The sequence below is a fragment of the Rhamphochromis sp. 'chilingali' genome (assembly GCF_963969265.1).
Source record: "Rhamphochromis sp. 'chilingali' genome assembly, chromosome: 3".
Lineage (NCBI taxonomy): Eukaryota > Metazoa > Chordata > Actinopteri > Cichliformes > Cichlidae > Rhamphochromis > Rhamphochromis sp. 'chilingali'.
The window spans coordinates 21,652,303-21,676,045 of record NC_137931.1 but is presented as its reverse complement, the minus strand read 5'-3'; the positions used below and the strand labels follow the sequence as shown (position 1 = coordinate 21,676,045).

At 38.6% G+C, this 23,743-nt stretch overlaps 3 protein-coding genes and 1 long non-coding RNA gene across 4 annotated transcripts in view; 1 reads left to right on the top strand and 3 right to left on the bottom strand.

Annotated features, from left to right (window-relative positions):
• The window catches only part of LOC308394431 (protein Shroom2-like), a 40,173-nt gene extending 34,573 nt beyond the window's left edge, over positions 1-5,600 (bottom strand). The window contains exons 1-2 of the mRNA XM_080878763.1: positions 5,370-5,600; positions 2,093-2,241 (exon numbers count right to left, since the gene is read on the bottom strand). Of these exons, the coding sequence (XP_080734889.1) occupies positions 2,093-2,241; positions 5,370-5,585 (365 nt within the window). The 5' untranslated portion in view covers positions 5,586-5,600. The remainder of the gene's footprint in view (positions 1-2,092; positions 2,242-5,369) is intronic.
• A 6,856-nt stretch (positions 5,601-12,456) lies between these two features.
• Positions 12,457-15,337, bottom strand: LOC308393741 (growth/differentiation factor 8-like). Its single transcript, XM_080877696.1, has 3 exons — positions 14,996-15,337; positions 13,785-14,152; positions 12,457-13,520 (listed from the first exon to the last, which is right to left on the bottom strand). Exons 1-3 carry the CDS (start codon positions 15,333-15,335, stop codon positions 13,140-13,142), a joined length of 1,089 nt encoding a protein of 362 aa, XP_080733822.1. The 5' UTR covers positions 15,336-15,337; the 3' UTR covers positions 12,457-13,139.
• A 1,541-nt stretch (positions 15,338-16,878) lies between these two features.
• On the top strand, positions 16,879-18,431 carry LOC308394646. The gene is made up of 3 exons (XR_013971266.1): positions 16,879-16,984; positions 17,182-17,240; positions 17,347-18,431. It is a non-coding gene; the product is annotated as an uncharacterized lncRNA (long non-coding RNA).
• Positions 18,432-20,949: 2,518 nt separating this feature from the next.
• On the bottom strand, positions 20,950-23,452 carry LOC308393391 (uncharacterized protein). Its single transcript, XM_080877111.1, has 4 exons — positions 23,355-23,452; positions 22,870-22,935; positions 22,285-22,675; positions 20,950-21,203 (listed from the first exon to the last, which is right to left on the bottom strand). Exons 3-4 carry the CDS (start codon positions 22,592-22,594, stop codon positions 21,151-21,153), a joined length of 363 nt encoding a protein of 120 aa, XP_080733237.1. The 5' UTR covers positions 22,595-22,675; positions 22,870-22,935; positions 23,355-23,452; the 3' UTR covers positions 20,950-21,150.
• Between the last annotated feature and the right edge of the window lie 291 nt (positions 23,453-23,743).

Genomic DNA, 23,743 nt, shown 5'->3' with positions numbered 1-23,743 from the left:
TCTGATGTCCACTAGAGGCTGTCCCCAAAGTGAACCAGTCCCTATAGACTCCCATGTTAAAAAGTCCAACTTTACAGCAGAAATAAACATGTTTACAACCTGGTACAACAAGCATTCCTCGTCTTTATGGATATTTTCCACCTTCATACAAACTGTACATCATGTAGATCATTTTTAAAAAAACAAATTTGGGGGGATTTTGTTGAGGCTTTAAGTTGGCATGACTGGTTTGATTGACAGCTGTGACAAGCAGTCGTCACTAATAAGACTTGCTGAGCTGGACCTCTGGACTTTGTCTGTGCTGATATATTTATGCTGATATGATCATTTATTATATTATTATTCTGCTTTGCTTCACTCTTCCTCTTGTGGCAGAGCCTCTCACAACACTTTTCAACCTCACACTGGATATGAATGAAATTCCCTCAGTATGGAAATCAGCTTTTGTTGCTCCTCTATTAAAAGGGGTCGACTCAGCAGTGTTAACTAATTACAGACCAATATCTAATCTATCTGTGCTGGACAACGTTCTTGAAGCTCTTGTGTGTGAGCAGTTAAAGGAGTTTTTACACACCAATGCCATTTTATCTGAATATCAATCAGGCTTTAGGAAAAATCACATTACTATCACAGCTGCAATGAGAGTGGTAAATTATATTACTATTGTACTTGATAAGAAACAACACTGTGCATCAGTTTTTATTGATTTGTCAAAAGCATTTGACACTGTTGATCGTTGTATTTAGAGTCTTCCAGTCGGGACTCTCTGACAGAGCAGTGGCATGGTTCTCAAACTACCTCAATAATAGGTATCAGTGCATAAAATCTGATGGTCTATGTTCTGACTTTGTTACAGTGCACAACGGAGTGCCACAGGACTCTGTATTAGGTCCTCTTCTATTTATCTTCGTCTGCATGGTTACTTGTTGCTTTCTGTTCCATTTGCCCGAACTGAATTTGGTAAAAGAGCTTTTGTTCATTTAGCACCCTCGGCTTGGAACAAATTGCAGAACGAATGGAAAATGACTGAATTCATTTCATTATGTGCTTTTAAATCTAAACTACGAATCCTTGAGGACAAGTCCATAACATGCAGCTGTTTCAATTAGATGTTGCCTGTGTTTAATTGGGTAATTTCTGTAACTGTGAGACACTTGCTGCTGCCTATCTTGGCCAGGTGTCCCTTGAAGAGGTTTTTAATCTCAATGGGATCTTCCTGGTTAAATAAAGGTTAATAATAATAATTAACATTTTTCTTTATTGTTAGGTCGAGTTTTTGATTTATAATTTCAGCATCTTGAGCATTAGTTCTTGTTATGTTTGAGTTTGTGTTATTGTTTGGAAGCCTGTTACGCTGATTCACTCTTTTAGTGTTGCTTTTGGATCATTGGATTTTTCATTCAGACAATTTTCATTTCTGACATGTCTGCATTTTACTGTTAGCAACATTTACAGACTTTTCAAAAGTTAGAAATCTGATGAGCTGCTGACCTGCAGGTTAAACTGGTCTCTTACCATCTCCCAGTTGAGCTGGCTTGACAGAAGTTTGGAGGGAGGGGTGTTTGGTGGTCCTCTCGGTGTAATTTACAAGTGGTTATCTGTGCTCTGGAATAACAGCACTGGCCGGAGCCCTGCTGCCTCCACAATACCAGCTTTTGTTTAAGCCTCGGGAGCAAACAAACAGCGAGAGGCACACGTAAGAGACTGTCAGGCTGCAGCCGACCTTCCTCTCCATCCCACAAGCTCGTGTTTGTAGAAGAAACACTGCAGGGCTTTAGCATTTTCAGGGGACAACTTGTGCTTCTGAACCACATATTACTTGTGTCTGCATTTTCTTTCTGATATATACCGTCAGACTCCGGCACTGTGGTTTTGACCTCTGACCTCCTGCTGAACTCCTGCTGACCGGCTGGCTGATGCTCAGCCCCAACAAGCTACACATGAGCCAAGAAAGCAGTCAAACATAGCAAAAACTGGTATAAAACCCCCCAAACCCTAAGAAAGTTCCTCTTTTGTTCCATAAAAAAATATAAAATATATATATATATATAAAAATATAAAGAAGTAGCTGCCATTTTTGCTGTAACGGTACCTTCGGACCACCAAGGTCAGGGTCTTGTGGGAGCTCTTCACCAGGCATATGGCCTCCTGCCGAGAGCCACTAAGGGGAACTGAGTTCACACTCACAATCTCATCGCCGGCCTGAAGACGGACCGCCGCAGCCACGCTGCCATCCTCCACCTGGGCAACACGAGGGTAACACACATGGAAGTTACTGCATAACAGGCCACTCTGTGACTCAAACTTGTGTGTGTTTTTAGGGCTCCACAGAATCACAATATCACTAAATGCATCACTTGGTAAGCAAGAAAATCTCTTTTAGTTTTCACCATTATTACATTTGGCAAAGGTTGCAGTCACTTGGGTGAAACTAGTCACAACTAAATATACCTCTTTGGTTGCTGGTAGGTCGCTTCAGTCAGCTGTAGCTTCCATGGAAGACGCTGACTCAGTGGTAGTAAAATTGTGAAATGTATAAACCAGACTGGAAACTGTTTGCCTTCAAAATAAAAGTTGCACCTTTTGTCATGTATTGGTTGCAACAGACTACCTTTACTCTGAAAGTGAACAATCTCTGTTTTTGGTCTGTGTTAAACTTATTCAATTTTCAAACTATGTAAACTCTGGGTGGCAGTGGCAACCTGCTAGCAACCAAACCAAACAACTCTCTATGTTACCAATTTCACTTGGCAACAGTCAGCAACCACTCAACAATCACTCAGCCAATACATGTTGGCTCAGTGGCCAATACACTGACCAGTCTCTACACCTCAGCGCTGAAATTTTCAACATGTTATCTTCAGTATGTTAAGGTTAAAAGAAAATCCTGCAGGAATACACCAATCAGAGCATCAACACAAAACCTGACACACAAAGCTGTCTAAACAGAGAGTGTGACAAACTGAACTCAAACTTTGTCTAAAAAGAACATCTGTGTATCTGACGACTGCTCCACCTTCACTTTCTCCATTACAACGAACAACGTCCATCTTTTACACACATCTATGGTTTGGTTGAACATTGCTGCACCTTTGGCACCATCCCCTGGATAAAGTTTACCATTATAGTACAGACTTATTATTATACATTCTTATATAGTTCTATATTGTGTATTGTGTATTTTGTTGTACAGTTATTTTATTTTCAACTTTAATTTATATATTTTATCTTATTCTCCCAGTTAAATTTACCCTTCATTCTAATTTGTGTTGTACAGTTATTTCATTTTTAACCTTAATTTATATTTTATTCCTTCCTAGTTAAATTTACCCTTTTTAATTTTTCATATTTATTTCCTATCTTATTCATAGCCTTTCCTTTTTTTGTTTTCTTTAGGTCACGAGCAGTTGTCCAAGCATTTCACTACATATCGTACTGTGTATGACTGTACGTGACAAATAAAATTTGAATTTGAATTTGATTTTATTTCATAGGCAACAATAGAAAGACATGCATGATTAAACCACCTGATAGAACCAGCAAAAAAAATCCCAGAAACACGAGGCATCACACCAACTTATATTTTCCTATTTTCTTTTATCTTTCAGGTGGATGGTTCACTCAGTAAACTGTTTCATTATCCAGGAGAACCTGTGTTGGCTGCAACCCGAGTCCTCTGATTAATATTAAAACCCTGAGCCACCTGTAATCTGAGGTACCCTGAGATGTACCTCTTCATGCAGCAGCAGATGGAAAAGGCTGCTGCTGCCCCACTGATCAGCAGGCAGACAAAAGCTTCAATGCTCTCAGGAATATGACCCTAAATTTCCAATTAATTTGAAGTTAAGTTACTCTGCAACCGCTGAGGGCACATTTCAACCTCAGGTGTAACATCTCACACTGCTTTCAGCGGCTCTAATTAAAGTCCAATGATTCAGGCACAGACAGGGTTTAAATTCTGCACCAGACATCTAACTGAAATGAAACAGATCGAGGGGATCCCTGTTCATCAGTCCATCCTTCCCATTCCAAATCTCAAATATTACCCGTTACAGTGCAAGGAAACTGCAAATGTGCTCTGACACAAGAGTTTGACATATTCTCCAATGCGTTGAATATCTACAGCCAACATACAAAAGTATTTCTTAAAAATTAAGGGCCAGAGTTACTAAGTGTGGCAGACAAGAGGTTTAAAAAACTAATTTTGACTCCAAATATACCAGAAATCATTTAGAAGATGTACTGAAGAATGTAAGCATTATTGACCATCAGAAAACACTCTTACTGCGTCACATGCATGTGTTTTCTGCATGCCCTGTGAGGCTTGCAGGTGTTTATTACTGTAAATACTGCAAACTATGAAATACTGAAGAGAAAATGGATGTTTCTGCTGAATAGGTTACTAATTATTTAAACAGAATAACAAAAAAAAATCTTTAAAACCAACAAGTTAGCATTTAGTCAAGTTTAACAGATGTACAAATTATGCATTCGAAACTGTTATTTCGATTCTTTTCTTAATCAAATCATATTTTAAATGCAGCTACAATGGGTGACGCTAAATGTCCACACACTCCTTGATAACACATCACTCCACTCAAGAGGGTAAATGCAACATACAGCTTAGCCATTCATTTCCTATTTGGGCACTGCACATTCATAAAATAAGAATAATTAGTTTTACTAGCTAGTATATTGGGAATGTATTGTTCAAACCACACATTTGAACATCTGGTTAAACATTTCAGACATTAATTAAAAAAACTTCAGATGTGTCTGACTCCCATCAACAGCTGTATTTTAAAAACTATAGTAATATGATATGTAACCGATCTACTACCAGTTGTGATGTTGCAGAGCTCTGTGTGTATGCACTGCTGAGAAAGGATATGGAGATGTGCTTGGAGGCAGAAACATAGTTAAAAACCTGAAACACTTAAACCCAGTGTAACAATTATCTGTAGTGCCAGTCCTCCCAAATCTTTCTGGTAACACCATCGACGTTTGTTGTTCCATTTGAATAAACACTCCTAGCAATAACTATTGTAATCACGCACAAAAAAAGACATTTTACTGCATTTATTACAGTGCAATTTGCAATAAATTAACTTTATGTTGTGTTTTTATTATTCATTTAAATACTCTCCTCCCTAAAAATGTATCTGACAAACACATACACGATCAGTCCATGCCTTTCTGGCTCAAAATGGACACTACTTAGTTTAAATAAATCCTGATGGCAGTTCTTTAACACCAAGAGACAGGCAACTGAATCTGCCCTTCACAGGTAAATAAGGTTAATGAGTAAAAAAAATGATTACATGTTCTTTTAAATCACTGTACAAAAAGCACAAAGTTCTGCGTGTTACCTTTGTGATGATCAGGGGTTCTCTGTGTTCAGTGCCTCCCCTCAGTGTGAAGCCCCACGGAGCTCTGCCTTGGAGCAGCACCTCCACCAGCTCTGTGTCCTCCTCTTCCTCTACGTTCTTCTCCTTTACTGTCCCTCTCCATTTGTCCACCTCTCTCCACCACTTCATCTCCCCTGCTGAGAGCTTCAGGTCATCTCTGTAGTCCACAGCATGCATGACGCCTCTGGTTCAGTGAGCTCCATCAATACCAGCTCACTCTAAGGAAAGACGGAGCATTTAATGACAGGGGCACCACCAAGGGGGGCCGAGGGGGCACGGGCCACCCCCACAAAGTTTGTTGGCCCCCTCTGGGCAAGAATGTCCTATGTTGGTAATAATTTTGATAAAGGTGAGGATAAGTGAGAGGAAGACACCGTACAATGAGTTGAAACCTTAACTTGTTATTTATTTTTGCATAAACAATTTTTGTCATTCGTATTGTGTCACTTTATATGTCCCTCACAATTTCCCGTCACCGCTCCCCTGTATTTTATTGGCCCCCATATGGCCACCCCAATGAAAATGTTCTGGAGGTGCTCCTGTTTACAGAGCCAAACGGCAATAATTAAATAGCTGTTAGCTGTCTGCTAGGCTACATCTAGCCACTGAATAGGATCGCTGGACTCTGTTTGTGTCTTTGTTGCATTTTAATGAAGTTATTTGACAAATAATATGGATTTTATTTGTGAAGTTTGAGAATGTCTGAAACTGATTAGCAGGTAAATGGGTCTATGTGTTATAGCTGTACAGTTTATCGGCGCAATTTGCTAACCAAGCTAGCATTAGCTGATAACTTAGCACATCACCCACTTGTTGACATTTGGTGACTTTTGGCTCCAACATGGCAGTAAGTAAACATTAACATTATAATTACCATCTTTTACATACAGTCTATAGTTTTATGATAAAGTCATAAAATTGTCATTGCTAATGATTTACACTGAAAACCTTTTAAAGAGAGTGAATGTGATGTATTACTGGGGGGGGGGGGGGGGGGGGGGGGGGTTAATACCATTAAAGCATCTAGTTGTTTTCTTTTTTAAAAAGGCTGTTTTCATCCAGCAGTTTCCAAACAGTTTGAAAACCCCGCTCAGTGATGGTTTTTAAACCTTTAACACTAAAGTGTCTTAGAAATGTTTACCCAGAGCCTAAATCAGTGATAAAACAAAAACAACACATAACCAAAGCTTGTTGTGGCCAGGTTGCCACACCCCAACCTTAAATTGACAGGCAGCATCTTCAGTGTTACAAATGCTAACATACATGTCAGATAAACTGCCCCAATCAGCCTTATGTTTTTTATGTTTTTAAATATGTTTTAGATATACAAAATATTGCATATTTTACCACTGTATAGATGTGAAAACACCACTAACCATATTACGGCAGATAAAAATCAATTATGACTGTATGAGAAATTAAAATGAGCTAAAGTTGAAGAGAGTTGAAAATTTAACCCTTATTTTATGATTTATATAATTTCGACACCTTTGACTTACTGTAAACGAACCTTCTCTCCACAGCCTCCAGCAGGTGATGGTGTCGCTCTTTCTCCAGTCTTTTCTTTTAACCTGAAGAAACTCGAACCGCTGTTCAGAAAACTTCAACCCTCCTCAGAGACTCGCAATCATCTCTCCCTCGGTCTTCTTACACCTGTCTTATGATGTCACTACGCCCCCTAGCGGCGGCGTCTCACCGTTTGATGCCTTCACTTGCTGCTGTAAACTTAATTCTCCAATGAACCTTTCATTTACTGACATTTGCTGGCGTTTACTGACCCGTCTGACTGAACATAAATGCACCACAAATATTTGATTTTCTTTATTTTTTTTCTTTTTACTTTAAATCTGCAAGTTTCCTTTTCTGTTCTTAAACCTTAGTCATGAAGTAAATATTTAAGTGATTACTCTCTTATTAGCTCCATCCTTCCTTTCGATCAGCCAGGTGCAACAGCTCATTGAGAGTTTTAACTGCAGACTATTTTGCATATTTAGGTTTGTGACAACTTGTTTTAAAAAGATGATTCCATAATTTTATACTTATGATTTTGGGAAAAAAAATATCTGTGATTAATAACAATACTCTACATTATTCAAGATACTCTATTTTTTGGATATAATTTACAATAAAGGTGACAAATGAACCCATATTTACAGACCAAGTGTGGCAGAAAGAAAAGCTCAGCGTGTCTCTCTTCATCAGCAAGACTACGCAAAAACTAGCAGGTAGAGTTTCACACATTTCTGGTCCTCAAATGCAGCAACACAGCCTGATGTTTAGACCTCAAAGTAGGAAACTCAGAGCTGTACGTTAGCACGCTTTTTGCAGGGGGAAAAAAAACATCTTTGTTTGTTAAGTGCACCTGCCACCTGCCTATGCAATTTTAACAAGAGACTAAATAAGTAAATGGCCTGTATTTATATAGCGCCTTACTAGTCCCTAAGGACCCCAAAGCGCTTTACATATCCAGTCATCCACCCATTCACACACACATTCACACACTAAATAAGTGTGATGAGTTTACTTCAGTTCACTGCACAGTCACCCACGTGGATATGTGTCACCCGTGGATGCTCTGCTCCAACAGCGGGACAAAGACGTTTGGGTCAGAAACCCCCGTGAAGCACAACAACAGTCAGGACATCTGCACGCGGCTTCAAATTGAGCTGAAACCTCCCTGCTAAGTCACGCTTTCTGTTCTCATGCTTGAATTATGGCTGACGGCGCCAAACTTTCCTGATTATTTACACACTATTGGACCAGTCAGTGACTTTCTCCAGATTTGTCCTCCATGGAAGGAGGCTGAAAGTTATTCTGCTTATATAAACTGTTTAAATGCATGTTAAGACTAAACATGGGCAAAGTAAAAAACAAAACAAAACACGAGGTCAGGGGATGTACAAGTCCTCGCTCTGAGCCAAAATCCAGGATTCAGACTGCTTGAAAGGCTCCTGAGTTTTTTCTACACTGGCTCTGTGTGATGTCATAGAGGGGGGGGGGGGAGATATCCCTAATATGGTCAGCTCAGGCACAATAAACTCAGGGGTAGGAGTCAAAACTGCTTGTTTCAGACAGAGGATGAGCCGAGGAGCCAATAATGAAAGGACATAGAGCTGGCAATAAGCACAACTGATTTTCCACCACTGTCATTCACATCATAAATTCCACCTCTTACTGTTCATCTGCAAAACTGAAAAAAGTATTACAACCAAACTTTCATCAAGCAGTTTTCAGATCAAAGCTCTAAAAAAACAACAATGCTCACCGTCTGATTGGCAGCTAAAAACAGAGAAATCTCCCCGAGGAGGTGGCGGAGACTAAAAATAGGTGCCATAACAACCCAGTTTTGCTTTAGATGTTTACAGTATTTTTTTAAACTTACAGTATATATCTGACACAAGAACAGGAGAACAGAGTCTTCAGAAAGTTGCTGAACAGCATAAATGCATGTAAATGTTTCTTGTGTGCCAATTCTGAAAGTGATGGAGTCACAAAGACAAGGTGCTTCACAGCAGAGGAAACCACTCAGTCAGATCTTCCATTTGGCGAGAGGTCGTTCAGAAAATTGTATTTGATTTTATCAAATGCTCCATATGACCAGTCATATTCAGAAGCATGACTGCGATCTTTATGGTAATGTATAGGCAGCTTGTTAATTTTTGAATCAAAATGTTTGTAAGAGCATGCTATACAACAACCTGTGGTATTTTCTTGTTGAATAAAAGCATCCCAGTAAAGCATTTCACATGTCAGGTCCTTGATGAGATTGAGTTTGACAAACTGCAGGTGTTCTGTTATAGGTTTAGTTTTCAGATTTTACATAATAAGGTGTTTTGAGACCGCAATCGTTACAAACTGTCACACAATAAAGCTGATTCATTTTTTATGGATCCTTTTGTGGATCTTCCTGAACTTAACACGCCTTTAAATTTCTTATTTTTCCTGACCAACAGTGTTGGTTCACATCACTGCAACGATGTAGTGGTATACAGCACTGTGCAAAAGTGCAAAAATACTCATTTCTTTCTGTTTTACGTCCAATTAGACAGATTTTGTTGTAATTCCTTTAAGTGGTCTTGAGCAACAGTTCTCCAGACTTTCTGAAGGTCTTTCTAAATGTTTCTTTTGATACTGGCTCCTTTTTCACTCATTTTCAGTTCAATCCTTCTACCTGGACATTTTGAGAGGATATTTTATTTCTTTTTTGTCTTTTTTTTGGGGGGGGGGGGGGGGACTTTGTCCTGTCAATCATTCAAGCATAAAAAGGCACCTAACTTAAGGATGAGCAGACAACAAAGAATTGATTTAAACTGTATCTTTTGCTAGTTTAGGAATCACCTTGTTGGTATGAAAATGTCATTTATTTCTGTCAACCTGTGTTATTGTTAGCATTTTTCATAGATTCAAATAAAGAAATTGGTAAAAAAAAAAAAAACCCCAAAAACAATTATGTGTTTTTCTGACAGGCTGCTTATAATAAACTACTGTTAGCAGAAAACTTAACATATCTCAGGATGGTGTGCAGCGTATCTCTAAAAAGTTGAGGAAACTGGACAAGGGGAGGACAAAAGCAGAAGTATCAAGCCTAGCAATGTATATTCATGTCCCTAAGTAAAAGGAACATAATCCAGCAAAGACCTGACACAGATCCCAAACAGATCCTAGATTTCCTAGATCCTAGTATAACAACGAAAGGCAGAAAGAAGAGCTTTGAATGTTGTTCAGGAAGCATGAAGAACTATTCCTGCAGACTACTTTCCTATTCCTGAAGAAATTATATATTTCCCTTTTTCCTAATACCATATAAGGAAATTAGGAGTATCACAAGACTTTTGCACAGTACTGCACTTTAATATGTGTCAGTACGCTGGGACTTCTCAAAGCTAATTCTGTTGATAACAAATAAATACTGAAGTCACAAAGCTCAACGAAGAGAACACGGCAAACAAATTATGTACCAAAATGTGACAGTACTTTATGAGGCAGTGGTTACATTCAACTTTTAGACTCAGAATAAAGAGACTAAATTCATTTATGACAACTCTTCACTTCAAATTACCCCACAATAGCTTTTTCTCCTGCCTCCAGTTAACACGTGACAAAGTCTCTGCACACAATCCACCACGACAAAAATACAACAGCAAAATAAAATTCCAACACTGAATAACACCTGCAACAACGTCCTCAAAAAAAAAGAAAAAGAAAAGGGAAAAAAAGAGCAACTCTTTTCCTCTAAAATGAGTGCTGGAACAGGGAGAGGGACAAAGTGCCAGATCAGAGTCATTCAGTTCATGTTTTTCAAAATAAAGGCGCACATGGAAGATGCCCTGCAGGGTTTGCTTTGGTCAAGGCTCATATCAGGACACGATTTCATAAAATAGGACAGGAAGCAGCAGGGGTCCATCTACTCAGTCTGAAAGTCATTTTTTGTGTGAAAGTTGAGTTAGGATGGCAGAAAATTCCAGACATTTGCACATATGATTATCTGATATTACTGTATTTAGACCCCCATAGTGAGTCCACCAAAGTACAAAGTGCTGATTAAGTTAAAAATGCATTTTTATATGCATACAGAACATTTAACAAACACTGGAGATACGAAAGTAACATTAACAATAATACAGATTTCTGATCGTGCACAATACTGTAACTGAAAAGCAACAGCTGGATAAGCCATGTTTTTCTTCAAAGGTGGCCTATTCTGCTTTTTCTTATTTCCTGCTATATTTATCCCATTTCAATGGTGAATGTTCATATAAAACATGGCCAAGTTTGAATTAATGCAGTTAGTATGTAAGTAATCGAAGAGCCAAACTCTGTGGCTTCAGACAGTTAAACTACTTACAAATCCAAGCTCTGCAAAGCACTCTGTAAATAGCAATTAAACATGATGAAATTAGTTTTAACCTACAAAACTAATTTCAGCAAAGATGCCTTCATCAGGGAGTTACACAGGGGTCCTTCATCTGCTCAACCATCTTTTAAATAAAACTTTTATGGTCCAAGGTTTGACTTTGAGTTTGTGATTGCTGTTAAATTTCAGCTTCACATTTACCATGAAAATGAATCAGGATCTTTAATTTGGGACAGATTCATTAAAAAATGACTAATTTTGATCATCTTCAAATTGCATAATAAACTAATGGCCCAACGTTTGGACATATGAAATGACTGCTGTGAAATTTCATCTTTATATGGCAATTACTTACCTTTAGATATTTACTTTTTTTTTTCATTCAAATTCCCTGTTGAATCCAGCAAATATGACACGTTGTACCCTAAAAACAAAAAAATATCAGCAGCTAGTCCAGATCAAAGTTTGAATACATCAAAAATTCTGGAGCTTCCAGATGGTATTCAAATTTTTAAAAACAAGATTTTTTTTTCCATTTTTGTGACTAACATTTTAATGTTAAAGAATATTTTACATTTTACTTTTCATTATTGTAAAATATAACTATATATCATTCAAAAAGTGTCACTAGTTTTCTTTTGCAATGTAAAGTTTTTTAATAGCGTGCATTCAAATATGGGACATTTTTTTCATTTTAGCCAGCCGATACTCAGACGTTTTTTAATAACTCTGTCCCAATTTACCTGAATTGTTCTGATGGTAAGAAATACCAGCGAATATTTTAGGCTTTTATTGTTAATATTTTGAGATATTCATGTTCAAACATTGCCTCACACTTGAATGTGCGAAAAGGCCTGAAAGTGGGTAAACACACCAATAAAAAAAGATATATTAAAAAAAGATATATGTGTGTAAGACTGCATCTTCTGTTATTTTCTGAAAAAGTGAATATATTAACAGTGATTATCTCAAAAGCCTTAAAGATTATACTAAAAGCAAAAGCTTATATTCAATAAGTCTTGTATAACAATATAGTCAATGACTATTTGTAAAGGTTGTGTAAAAACTGTTATGGTTTAAAATTCACTATTTGATTAGCACTCCTCATGGAGCAGTTTAAAAAAAGCTCTATAAAGCTAACAGCAGACACACACACACACACACAGTTAGAGAACATAGTGCAGCATTTAGCAGCTAAAAATACAGACATTTTCCCAGAGGAGACCAAAAACTGTGCTAAAAGAGTTACTTGTAATACTATACTTTTACTAACTTTTACCTTTTGAATCCTGCCTAAATGCGTTTTATATATATATGAGATATTAGATATATTTAGCATTTAATATATTTAGATTTTTCTCTAAATGCTCTTTTTGCACATTTGAAATTGTCTTTCTGTTGAAATACATTTTTTTTTAAAAATTTGGTTGCATTGCTTCATTTTACATTCGGACATAAAATGAATGAGCTTCTTACTCTGTATCTACTGAGTGTGTTAAATGCTTAAAATGCTTAAATGCTGTGTTAAATTGTTTTTACAGGTTTATAGCACAGCAGTTACATATATAAAAAGTAAGCAATCATTATATGAATAAATTTGTGCGACTTTTGAGTATTTCTGGGCTCGCTGTTGGTTTGTTTTTGATGTGTGTTTGCATCCTGTTTGGTCAATTTTTGTTTGGATTAGAACACAAAGACCAAAACTGAATAACTGAAATGACTTATTTCATTGTTTTGGATGTTTTTTAGCATCTTTGGAACCTGTTTATTGGCTGCTTTTCTTAAACTACTAAATCAAACTGAAAAAAAAAGTGCAATATTTGAAATCTTTGCATCATTTCTGTTAGACGTTTCACCCTCACGGATGCGTGATATCCTCAAGAGCAGCTACAGTGGTCAACCACCATGGAGTGGATCTTTCCATAGATGATCTGCTCCTTGCGGTTGAAATAGAGCATGTTAATGGGTGACATCTTGGTGGGTGTGCAGCAGGGCCCAGCTGTACCCCGTGGGTTAGCCTTGTTCACCAGGTGTGCATGTGGGTACTGCTGCAGGTGCAGGAACTCACACTCCCCTGAGCAGTAGTTTGCTCGGTAGCGTTTGGGCGCGATAATCCAGTCCCACCCAAACTCCTCAAAGTCAACGGTGAGTGGGTATCTACAGCAGCGTGTCTCCACAGACTCTTCATCACAGTTGAGGCCCGAGTCACGACGGGATCTCTTGAGGTTGTCGAGGATCTTGACCTCGATGAAGGGTTGCTAGGAAGGAGTTGTAAATGGAAAATTAAACAGTAATGCATAAGACAGCCTGGAAGGTTTATAGTTTATAGTGCCTAAACCTGACCACATAGTTTTTGGTGCCTCACTTTATTAAGTAATAATTTTGTTTCATTATAAAAATTATCATAGGTACTGAGCTTACTTGAAATTTAGCCAATAATTAACCATTGCTTAAGTGTAATGCATAAAAATAACGGCTACTGCAAACCAATACTTATAGAGTCATAGAGGAAATAGACTCACCAGTCCTTCCTCTCCAGGCTCTGCTGAAGTAACGGCCAGATCTTCTCCTTTGGAGTCGTAGGCGTTGATTTCTATGCCATAGTTGGTTTCTGGTTGACGCAGCCAAGCCTGCAGCAGAGACTTGATGTCGATGCTCTGCCAGGAGCCAGCACCAGCGTCAGTGTCAATTTTCAGGGAGCGAACCCGGACGCGGGTGCTGTTTCCCTCCTTGCCAGGTTTGAGGCGGGAGACCTGCAGGAAGACGGTGGTAACCACGTCAGCAGGCCGCAGGTGAACCCACAGCTGAGCGCTCAGGATGTTTTTGGGCTGAATCTTTGGACTGAGGCTGAACAGACAACAGGACAATTCGTCCTGGGCGATTGGATTGTCTGGAAGAAGTGAGTCATATAAAAACAAACAAAAAAAAAATGTTATGCTGTTGCATTAGAAACATTTTCACATAAACTTTTGGTTGTCATGCATGCAGACATTCATGAAAGGATATTATTATAATTATTAAAAAATATTTATTAAAACTGGAAATTCTGTTTTTGCTGTGCCACTACAGTATTTTTAGTGGCCCCCCATGTGGCCACCCCTATGAAAAAATTCTGGAGGTGCCCCTGATCATTTGAACGATGTTATTCCAGTTAATGCTGTCAGTCAATTGTCTGTTTTGTCTCCTTTTTGGAAAACTAAATGAACAGATTTGGAGAAATTCTGTAGCTAGAATTTAATGGTGATTTAAGATATGAGTGGTATTAGTATGATAACTCCTTAAATGTTTCATTTGTCCTTCAATAATGGTATTTTGCGTCACCATAACTTCTAAATTCATCAACTAGTTAATCTAAGATTAAAATTCTCCAGATTAAAACGACAGAAATCTGGTGCTAACCACCCCAATTGAGCATGTGAAGGCTGGGAGGCTCCCTCAAACGCTCAACACCAGTAATACCAAATACAAATCCTCGTTAAAGATAATTGTTGGTCACCTGCCATTAAGATTTTATGGCTAATATAAATATAAACATCATATCATATAAACATTTACGGCCTTAAAGTCGTAGCTCAGGTCTGTTTGGTCGTTTGCGCCTCAGCAGTATCCTATTTTACTGCGCCTCTTTACGCACAGGATTTACGCACAAAAAAGTGCAAAACTATTTATTTATTTATTCATGTATTTATTTATTTATTTTAGGTATAAACCCCTCAGTGGTTTGTTTAGTTACGCGTTGTTGCCATTGTGATGATGGTCTCCGTGGTTGCGTGGTCTTCGTCCTCCACCCGCGGATCATACTGGTCCAGCAGCTGTGTCAGAGGAGGCGCTTTGGGGATCAGCTGGCGGATCATATCGCGGCTGATGTTGGGCGCCTGCTCCAGCCGCAGGATGCTGAGGATTTGCGACTTGATGCTGTGGAGCCTCATCTGCTTGCTGTGCTCCCGGAAGTCGCAGGCTGAACACTGCTCTCCGCTCTCCCCCAGCAACTTGGAGGTCTGGTTCATCTCCATGGCAAAACCCGAAGAGGAAAAGAAGATAACAGAAACGCTCAGGCAGAGCGAGAGGAGCATGCTGGAGAGAAGAAGTGAGCGCAGTGACGCCGTCTGATGTGAGCCTGTCCCCCCAGGACTTTATGATTGGCTGCTTTTTTTTTTTTTTTTTTTAGAAGTGACATTTAAAGAGGTAGGACAACTTTTCAGATGTGAAATAATCAAATACGTTTGATTGAAGTGTGTTTATAACAAGGTTTAAAAATGCAAAGCGGGACAAATGAAGCAATGCCACACTACAGTGTGACATAGCCTAAACACAGAGATATAAACATCTCTAAACGTTTCAGTCATGCACACAGCTAAGTCAGCTAGCTGGATCTCTTAGAATAAGCTTTTTCTTTCTTTTCTTTTGGTAACATCAACACAGAGGGAGTTTTAAAAAGTGAATTGACAGGTGCGCATTGCATTTTCCTCTCCAAGACCTATTGTTTGTATTTTATTTTGTTTTGCCACCAGATGGCGCCGCTGACTCTGTGTCTACATTCTGAGCTGCACAAACTCCCACTCTGCAGGACTCTGAAGGCACCATCACCTGCTCATGATCCATATTTACATTTTACTCGAAGTTGTTGCTTCCTGTTTGCTGAGGCTTAAAAATCACTCTCAGCTGTAAGTGTTAACTGGAAAGCTAAATCTACAGTTTAGTTTGCGCTTGTTGTTTATTAGATGACACATACGGAATGATATAACACTATGTTGTTGTTTTTATTTTAAAGAGAATCTATCCTGCTCATTTCTAGCTACACGTTTCTATTCTTGGACTCTCCTAAAGTAGCTTTGCATGAATCACAGTTCAAAATAATCCTTCTTTTTCTTGCATTGGGCCCCAGTGTTGCCCCTCAGTTCATCCTCTGTGTCAAACCAGCTTTGTAGCTCCTCTCCCTTTAAGCCTGCAGGGTCTGCCCCATTAGTTTTTCTTTGTGTTTTTGGCCTGCAGCTGACTTTCTTCTGATTGGCTGCCCCTCACAAACAGAAGGTTTCACACAGAGCCAGAGCCGGTGCACTCACATCCTAATCCTGTTTTGTCAGGTAACTCCTGCATCTGCATCGAAGCCAAGTGTCCTGTAACGTCATTGCCATTGATGCACTGGCAGTGGCAGCATCAGCCACCCAGAAAATAACAGTCCCTTTAAGGTGTTAAAAAGTCATGATTTAGGATGAAACACACCAATTCACCAAAGTAACGAGCTGGCAGTGACAGATCCAAATCTAAATGCTCAGTTTCATGCTGTTTTTTCTACTCTCTGGCCTGTATGATGTCATAGTTATTCCTAATATGGTCATCTCAGGCACAGAAGCTCCATCTGCTGCTCACACACTCTGCTAAGAAAGTTGGTTTAAAGGGCGAGGAGCTGAAACAGCTTGTTTCAGACAGAGGATGGCCCGAGGAGCTGAACCAAGGCCCAGTGTAAGATAAAGAAGGATTATTCTGAATTCATTCACCAGCTGACTCATGCAAAGCTACTATGAGTCCAAAAATAAAAGCATGGCACTGGTAATGAGCAGAATAGGTGCACTTTAAGGGCTTTCAGGGGGTAAACAGTTTGTTTTGGGTGGTGTCCAGCGATTCGCTCCTCCCACAAACCAGCAGCAGGTGGATACTGGTTCAGCAGCCTGGTTATCAGCAGCTCTGGAGGTTGGAGAGGAACTGCAGCACAGGACAGAGGGTAACTTGAAAAAAATAATTAAATTTTCACATTTTGTAATATCACTGTGTGTTGTAGAAGGCTCTCATTTTGATTTGCCACCCATGTGTGTATTTATAATGCCTTAAAATGCCTTATTTAGTCCAAAGTCTGACAGAAACTTTATATGTGACTGTGTATGAAATTTCTCACCTTTTAAAAAGGCTTGTTTTCTCCAGTGTTTCGTAGAGCCCGGTGTCTCTGGTGTTGCTGTTGTCGGATAAAGAGAGGTCGGAAGGTGATGATATCTTTCTACAGAAAGGATAAACAGCTCTTGTTGGGTCAAACATCTCCTGGAAGTGTTTAAAACCAACATGTCTTTGTTCTGCTGACTGTTTCTGCAGACATGAAGGTCACCAGTAGAAACTCGTGCTGCTGAAGATTCAACAGCTCCATCAGCGTCTCTGTGAAATGGGATGTAACAGGTCAAGATGCTGGTTTGGAGCCCGTTCTGACAAACCGGATGAGGCCGTCACCGATGAGGCTGAGGGGTTTCTGAAGCATGCAAGCGACTCTGAAGGTATTGCAGGCTCAGCTGACGTCAGCTTCCAGGATCCCCCTCCAGCCAGTAGAGCTCTGCTGGACTTTGCTCAGAGGATGTCGGAGGACATTGTCGCTCAGGCTCTGCATCTCTGCTGGGAGGCAGCGATCCGATACGACGAGCTCCCTTTCATTGACAGTGACGCCGATTATGTTAATGAACCAAAACATTTCTTTACTTGAAATCTGCCTGGACATCCACCCAGGCTGCATGAAACAGGTGAAGTTCAGATATTAGTTTCTGTCCACAGCAAAAATCTGAGGTGTGGATTATTTTAAGACATTACAACATGTGTCCACAAAACTTTGTACTGCAAAACAAAAACACCACTTCTGAAACCTTTAAAGTTATAGTTTAAAGAGTATAAAGGACAATTAGATTATGACCACTAAAATCTAGTTCCAGGTACATTTTACTTCATGCATTCTCATTAGAGCCATCCCGGGTTTAAAAGAAAAAATATGCACGAACAAGGCAGAGCGTCATTCAGGCTTTCATCATAAAAGGCAAAAGAAAAGAAATAAATGCATTTATCAACACATTACCTGTGTCTGAATGTAAATGCACTTTGGTGGTGATAAAAGGTAAACAGACTTAAAAATATATATATAAAGTGAATGTGACATAATTAATGTTGTTTCTCAGTACAATAAAGACATATTATTCATTGCTCAACTCATCTTGAGTAACGGATCTGGAAATTTTTTTATGCTGTTTATTTGGTCATAAATTTTCTGTTTTCCTTTTTTTTCTTTTAAATTTTGTAGAATTCAATTTGTGGGATAACAGCAGAACTATTTTTTCTTTCTTTCATTTTTAATTACACCTTATTTTACCTTATTTCAACATCAGGTGAACTAAATGTTTGTACTTTGACACTAAACTCACCTCGAGACATCTTTATCCTGGCTCCTGTCATATCTCTTACATGTGTTTTGACAACAAACAGCAGCTTCGATGTCAAGACTCAGAAACACGGTGGCACAGGAGAAACCAGGAACCAAAAGCAGGTCATGTGAAATCAAAGGATTCAACAGGAAATAAATACAGGATTTTAAAATTGAACTAACAATTATTTCTTTTTAATTTAGTAAACCTACATTGAGAGGCAAATATCATAATATTGCAGAAACAGCACATAACCATCAGAATATAATAAGAGTGAAGTAGAACAGCACATTTTATTCATTCATTATAAATGACTTTATAATTTACTGCTCTAATGTATAATAAAACACTTTAATGTTTGGTTTTCTAAAATGTCAAATGAAAATCTTCAAATATTTGTTAAAAGCTTTAAAGTAGGTGCAGCACAGTGCTGTAATGTGTGCTAATGTTTGCCTTCAGTATATAATTGAATAGCACCAGAAGGAACATGACACAGAAACTAAAACTAAAAAAAGTACATCAAAATCCTACCTCGGTACAAGAAATCTACTAAGATTTGTAAACAAAACCGTAAATCACTGAATACACATTTTTATTCTTGAATAATTTCATGCTAGCAAGAAAAAAAAAAACACTGAAAAAGTTGTGACAGGAGCGTATTTACCACCGTGTTATCAACCAGCTTGCTACTGTCAAATATGCCTGTATTTAGAGAAACCCTTTTATCGATTCTCCTGAATCTCATATCCAGTGCTGTGCACAAGTCCTGAGCAACCCTCCAGTTCTTTATATTTTGCTTTAAAACTTTAGAAATGAGCAGTAGTTGAGCAGACTGGATTTGAATTATCTGGACCCTGTAAATAAAGGCTGAGGTCACAGTGTGCTGGGACAGCTCCAGAGGCTGGGCTGGTATTAATGATGACTTCGAGGCCAGGATCAGGAGTGTGTTGTTAGCTGTAATGTATAAAAGAGCTATCAGAGCTACATGTGCAGTCTGTATCTGCATGTTAGCGAGCACACCGTCAGTAAAGCATCAAAGTTTTAAAAGTTGAGAAATCCGCCTCTTTCTTGTTTTCTTTCATAAGAACTGAAATTGTTGACCTTTGACCTACAAATATGAGCGTTCACCAGCTCGACCTTCTTAGAGTTTCTGTGGACATGAAAGCCCAGTGAGAGCTGAGCACACGTTGACTTCATGTTTCATATCAGCAGCCTGGGCTGTGAACATACACAGAGAGAAACACGTCTGCACTTAGAGCGTGGATTTAAAGGAGGATGTTTTAAATATTTCAGTATTTAATATGTTTAGTTTAATGTTTGAGTTGTACAAATAAGAGTACAAATAGTTACACTCTCATTTCCACACGTGATTATCTCTGTTTACTTTGTCACGCTCTGCCACCTCACCTGCGTCAGTTTGGTGGGCGGAGCCAAACCAAATCCACACGGCAACCTTAACTGACCCTGCAGCTCCACCCAGAGGTGGAGTGACAGACCTGATCGTTTGTGCCTGAGAGACCTCATCCAGGGAAATATGAACTCTGGAGCACATTCATGAAAAGATGCTTTTTTAAAATTTTTGAGTTTGCTTCACAGGTTTTTCTTTGTTGTTCTTTACTTACCCCAGAGTATCAACTGGGTCTTGTCATTTTCTTCCATGTGGCTTTTAAAGCTTTTTAGTTTTTTATTTTATTTAAATTTTATTTTGTTTTGGATTAAGGTCACTAGAGCTCATTGATTGACTATTGTACATTTTATTCAATAAAAAAAAAAAATCCAGCAACTTTTTAAAAAATTGTAGTAGTTATTCGTTATTCTATTTATGACTTGTTTTATATTTTATTGTAGTCTATACAGCATAATTTTTATTCTATTTTTTTACTTAATGTAAATGTATTAATTTATTATACTAAATTATTTTATTTCTAACTTTATTTTAATATATTATTATTATTATTATTATTATTATTATTATTATCATCATCATCATCATCATCATCATTATTATTATTGTATTGTTTTTTTTCTTAATTTTCTCTCAGTGTAAATTAATATTTTGCTTGTTTGTTTAATTTCATTTTTATATTTTTTTTCTTTTAGTTTTTTTTTAGTTTTTGTTTTATAATATTGCATTTTATTAAGCTATTAAGGTAATGTTTTTAAACATTTTTTTTTTGACTGATTTACTGTTTTGACTTGAATTTGCAAACTTTTGCAGACCTTTGGCATATATGAAGTAATCCAGGTTAATTTTATCGTAGATATAAGTATATTCCAAAGAAGCATGAACTGCTGTCTGGCTGCACAGTTAGAGAAGCAACATACATGTCTGTAAACCTGAAAAGATCCACCATGGATTCATGAAAATACTGAGCACGGCTCTCTCTTGTTTTTCCCTTTTTGTACAAAGTTGTTCAGTAAACTTTACTATTATAAGAAAGTTGCAAAGATCCTGGCTAGAATGTTGCACTTTAAAAAAAACGTTGAGAAGCCATTAAAAAAGCAAACATGAGAGCCATTCCAGTTTGATCATTTTTATTTCACCCAAATGTGAAGATCGCCTAAACTATTGCCTAAACTATGGAGCCGTCCACTCAGCTTGTTTGGCTGGATTTCAAAGGCTGCAGGATTAAGAAAAAACAAAACGTCTTCAGTGAAAAAATAAAATGCTGAAACTACTGTAGCAGTGAGCTCAGTGTCAGGACAGAGCAACGTGCTTTCACTTAACGCTCTTCAAAAGGAGGGGCCTCTGCTGGTGGCTGGCTCTGCTGCCTGAGAGACACAAAAAAAGACAGCAGAGATTAAGTGATTTGAGCAAGACGACAAGTTTTAACAGGATTCACCAGAAGCTTCTCAAACATCTCTATTTCCCATTAAAATGAATTAACTAGCTGGTGAGCATGTGAGCGAGCTTTCTTTGTCAGACTTTTTCAATGGAAGGAGACATCATTTTTAAAAAGTGCCAACATCTCTCGTTAAGGTTTTTTTCACACTAAAGCTTCAGATCATCCTTTTCATCCTGTGTCATGAAGCTTAAGATCAAAGTTTTAAGAGCATGTTTTGCAGTTATTTGTTGAAGGTTTAGCTCCCAAAAAACGTGTTAGCCCAGGTTTTATTGTCAGGGCCAAATGGTGCTAAATGCTGATTGGCTCACAGAAATATGACATTATCTTCATACTGAGCAGCGCCAGACAATCATAAAAGGGACGTGGCATCGAAAGGAATCCTGAATGGAAATATGTTGGGGGAAGATTGTGGTAGAAGTGTAACTTTTGGGGAGAAAAAAGGTTTTAAGACTTGGTTAAATTAACGTTAGTTTAGATAATCCTTTAAAATAAATTTCAGAATTGCTTCTAGAAGGTATTTTGCCCTGTGCACCCTAAACTGAATGAAATAAACAAGCAGGAAACACTTGGACTTAAAAATTTAATCCAATGCTAAAGCACCAAAGCTTCAGTTCCTCTAATGGCTACTTGAGGCTGGCTTCAAACATGAGTCAATCCCCATACACTCCCATGTTAAAATGTCCAACTTTACAGCAGAAATAAACATGTTTACAGTGTCTACGGATAGTTTCACGCTTCATAATAATTTAGCTCATACATTTGGATTTTGCTGAGGTTTAAAATTAGGAGCAAAGCTGCTTTAAAAGACAGATGTTGAGGCGATTGTAGGTGGACCAGGTTTTGACTGTTGGTGGCTTTTTATGTAATTATCTGTCAAATAAAACGACTTTACAAAACGACTTTTCAGCAAGAGGAATTATGATAATTTACTGTATGTCATTCAGCAGTAGTACGACTAATTCATCCACAAATCACTGGTTCAGGTTCCTGTTGTACTTGTGTCTCACCTGGATTCACTGCATTATTTTGGAGGCCCATGGCCATACCCACGCCCGCGACCACGACCGTGACCATGACCACGGCCAGGGCTTCCGCTCCCATGACGATGCCTTTGTTTGTGCCCATGTTCACGGTCCCTCTGGCGATCGGGGCTGCGTCTCCTCTGACTGCCATCATGATCATTGCCGTGGCGATCACCTCCACGGTTGTCATCTTTACGGTAGTCACCTCCACGGGGCTCATCTCTATGGTGATCATCTCCATGGCGATCATCCCCTCCATGGCGACCATCTCCACCGTGGCGCCCCTCTTTTCCATGGTCTCCTTTAGGCTTCTGGCCCCCGTGAGACCCCTGGTCGCCCGCCTGTGGGCCCAGGTTGTATCCTGAGGGGTGGTTGTCTGTGCGAACATCAGAAAATAAGTTTTAAAAATTAAAAATTCAACTATGTCAACATAGTTTGTTTTTTTGCACAAAACAAGCCAGCAGATTTGATCTTTTTAAACGTTTACTGCATTCACCTGGAAAGGTGAGGCTTTTAATTTGTGCCCAACTGCACAGGATCAGGAAATGGGAGATAAGCTGCGTGTCTTACCTGTATTGCTGCTGAACATGCTTGTCAGTGTCAGGGTTTGTGACGGATGACCCACTTATTATGGTGCTGAATGAAAGAAAGCAGGGCGGGGGCCCGTTCACTTCTCAGTTAAACCAGTTTGGCTGAATAGCTGTGTAATTATGGGTTTTGCAGCATGTTATTTCTGAACAGTGTCGATCTTTGTAGTAACCAAAGAGAGATTTTGTTGTTTCAATCATATGATCGTTCATGTTGTATTTATTTTAAGTTTAGCAGTCAAAGAAAAAGTATAAACCTGAGGATGAATTATGACAAACGGCTGCATTTAGCTCACTGCTGTGTTCAAAACTACTTCCAGCAGGTGCTGAATGTTAGTCTAATTAAAACTAAGTCTCTTGCTCCTTCTGCAAGACAAGTTTAGCTTGGATCTCTAGCTCTGCAAAACTTCCAGTACTTTCCCTTAAATATCAAACTCATAACTAAAGAAGATAAATGAGTGTACTTACTTGATGTGAAGGGCAGACACCAACTGTACTTTCTGTGAGTGTCCAACAGATGCTCTGAGGTTTATGGGCACGGGCTGGTTTGGCTGCATTTCTTTTTTTTCTTGCGTCAGTAAGGCAACAGGTAAAGAGAGAGGCGTTGTCTTTCATTTCACAAATTTCAGTTATCCTGCTTAACAAAGTTTATATCTTAGTTCAATCATAATGCTTTCCCTAGCTACTTACCCTAACCATCAAAAATGAAGGCCTAACCCTAACCCTCGACACCAAAACATTTTGACCCTCAAAATGCCTTCAAATTCATGGGGGCATTTTGTCCCCGTTAGTCAGTGTTTCTCAACCTTTTGGAACCACGGCACATATTTCACATTAGAAAAGTCACACGGCACACC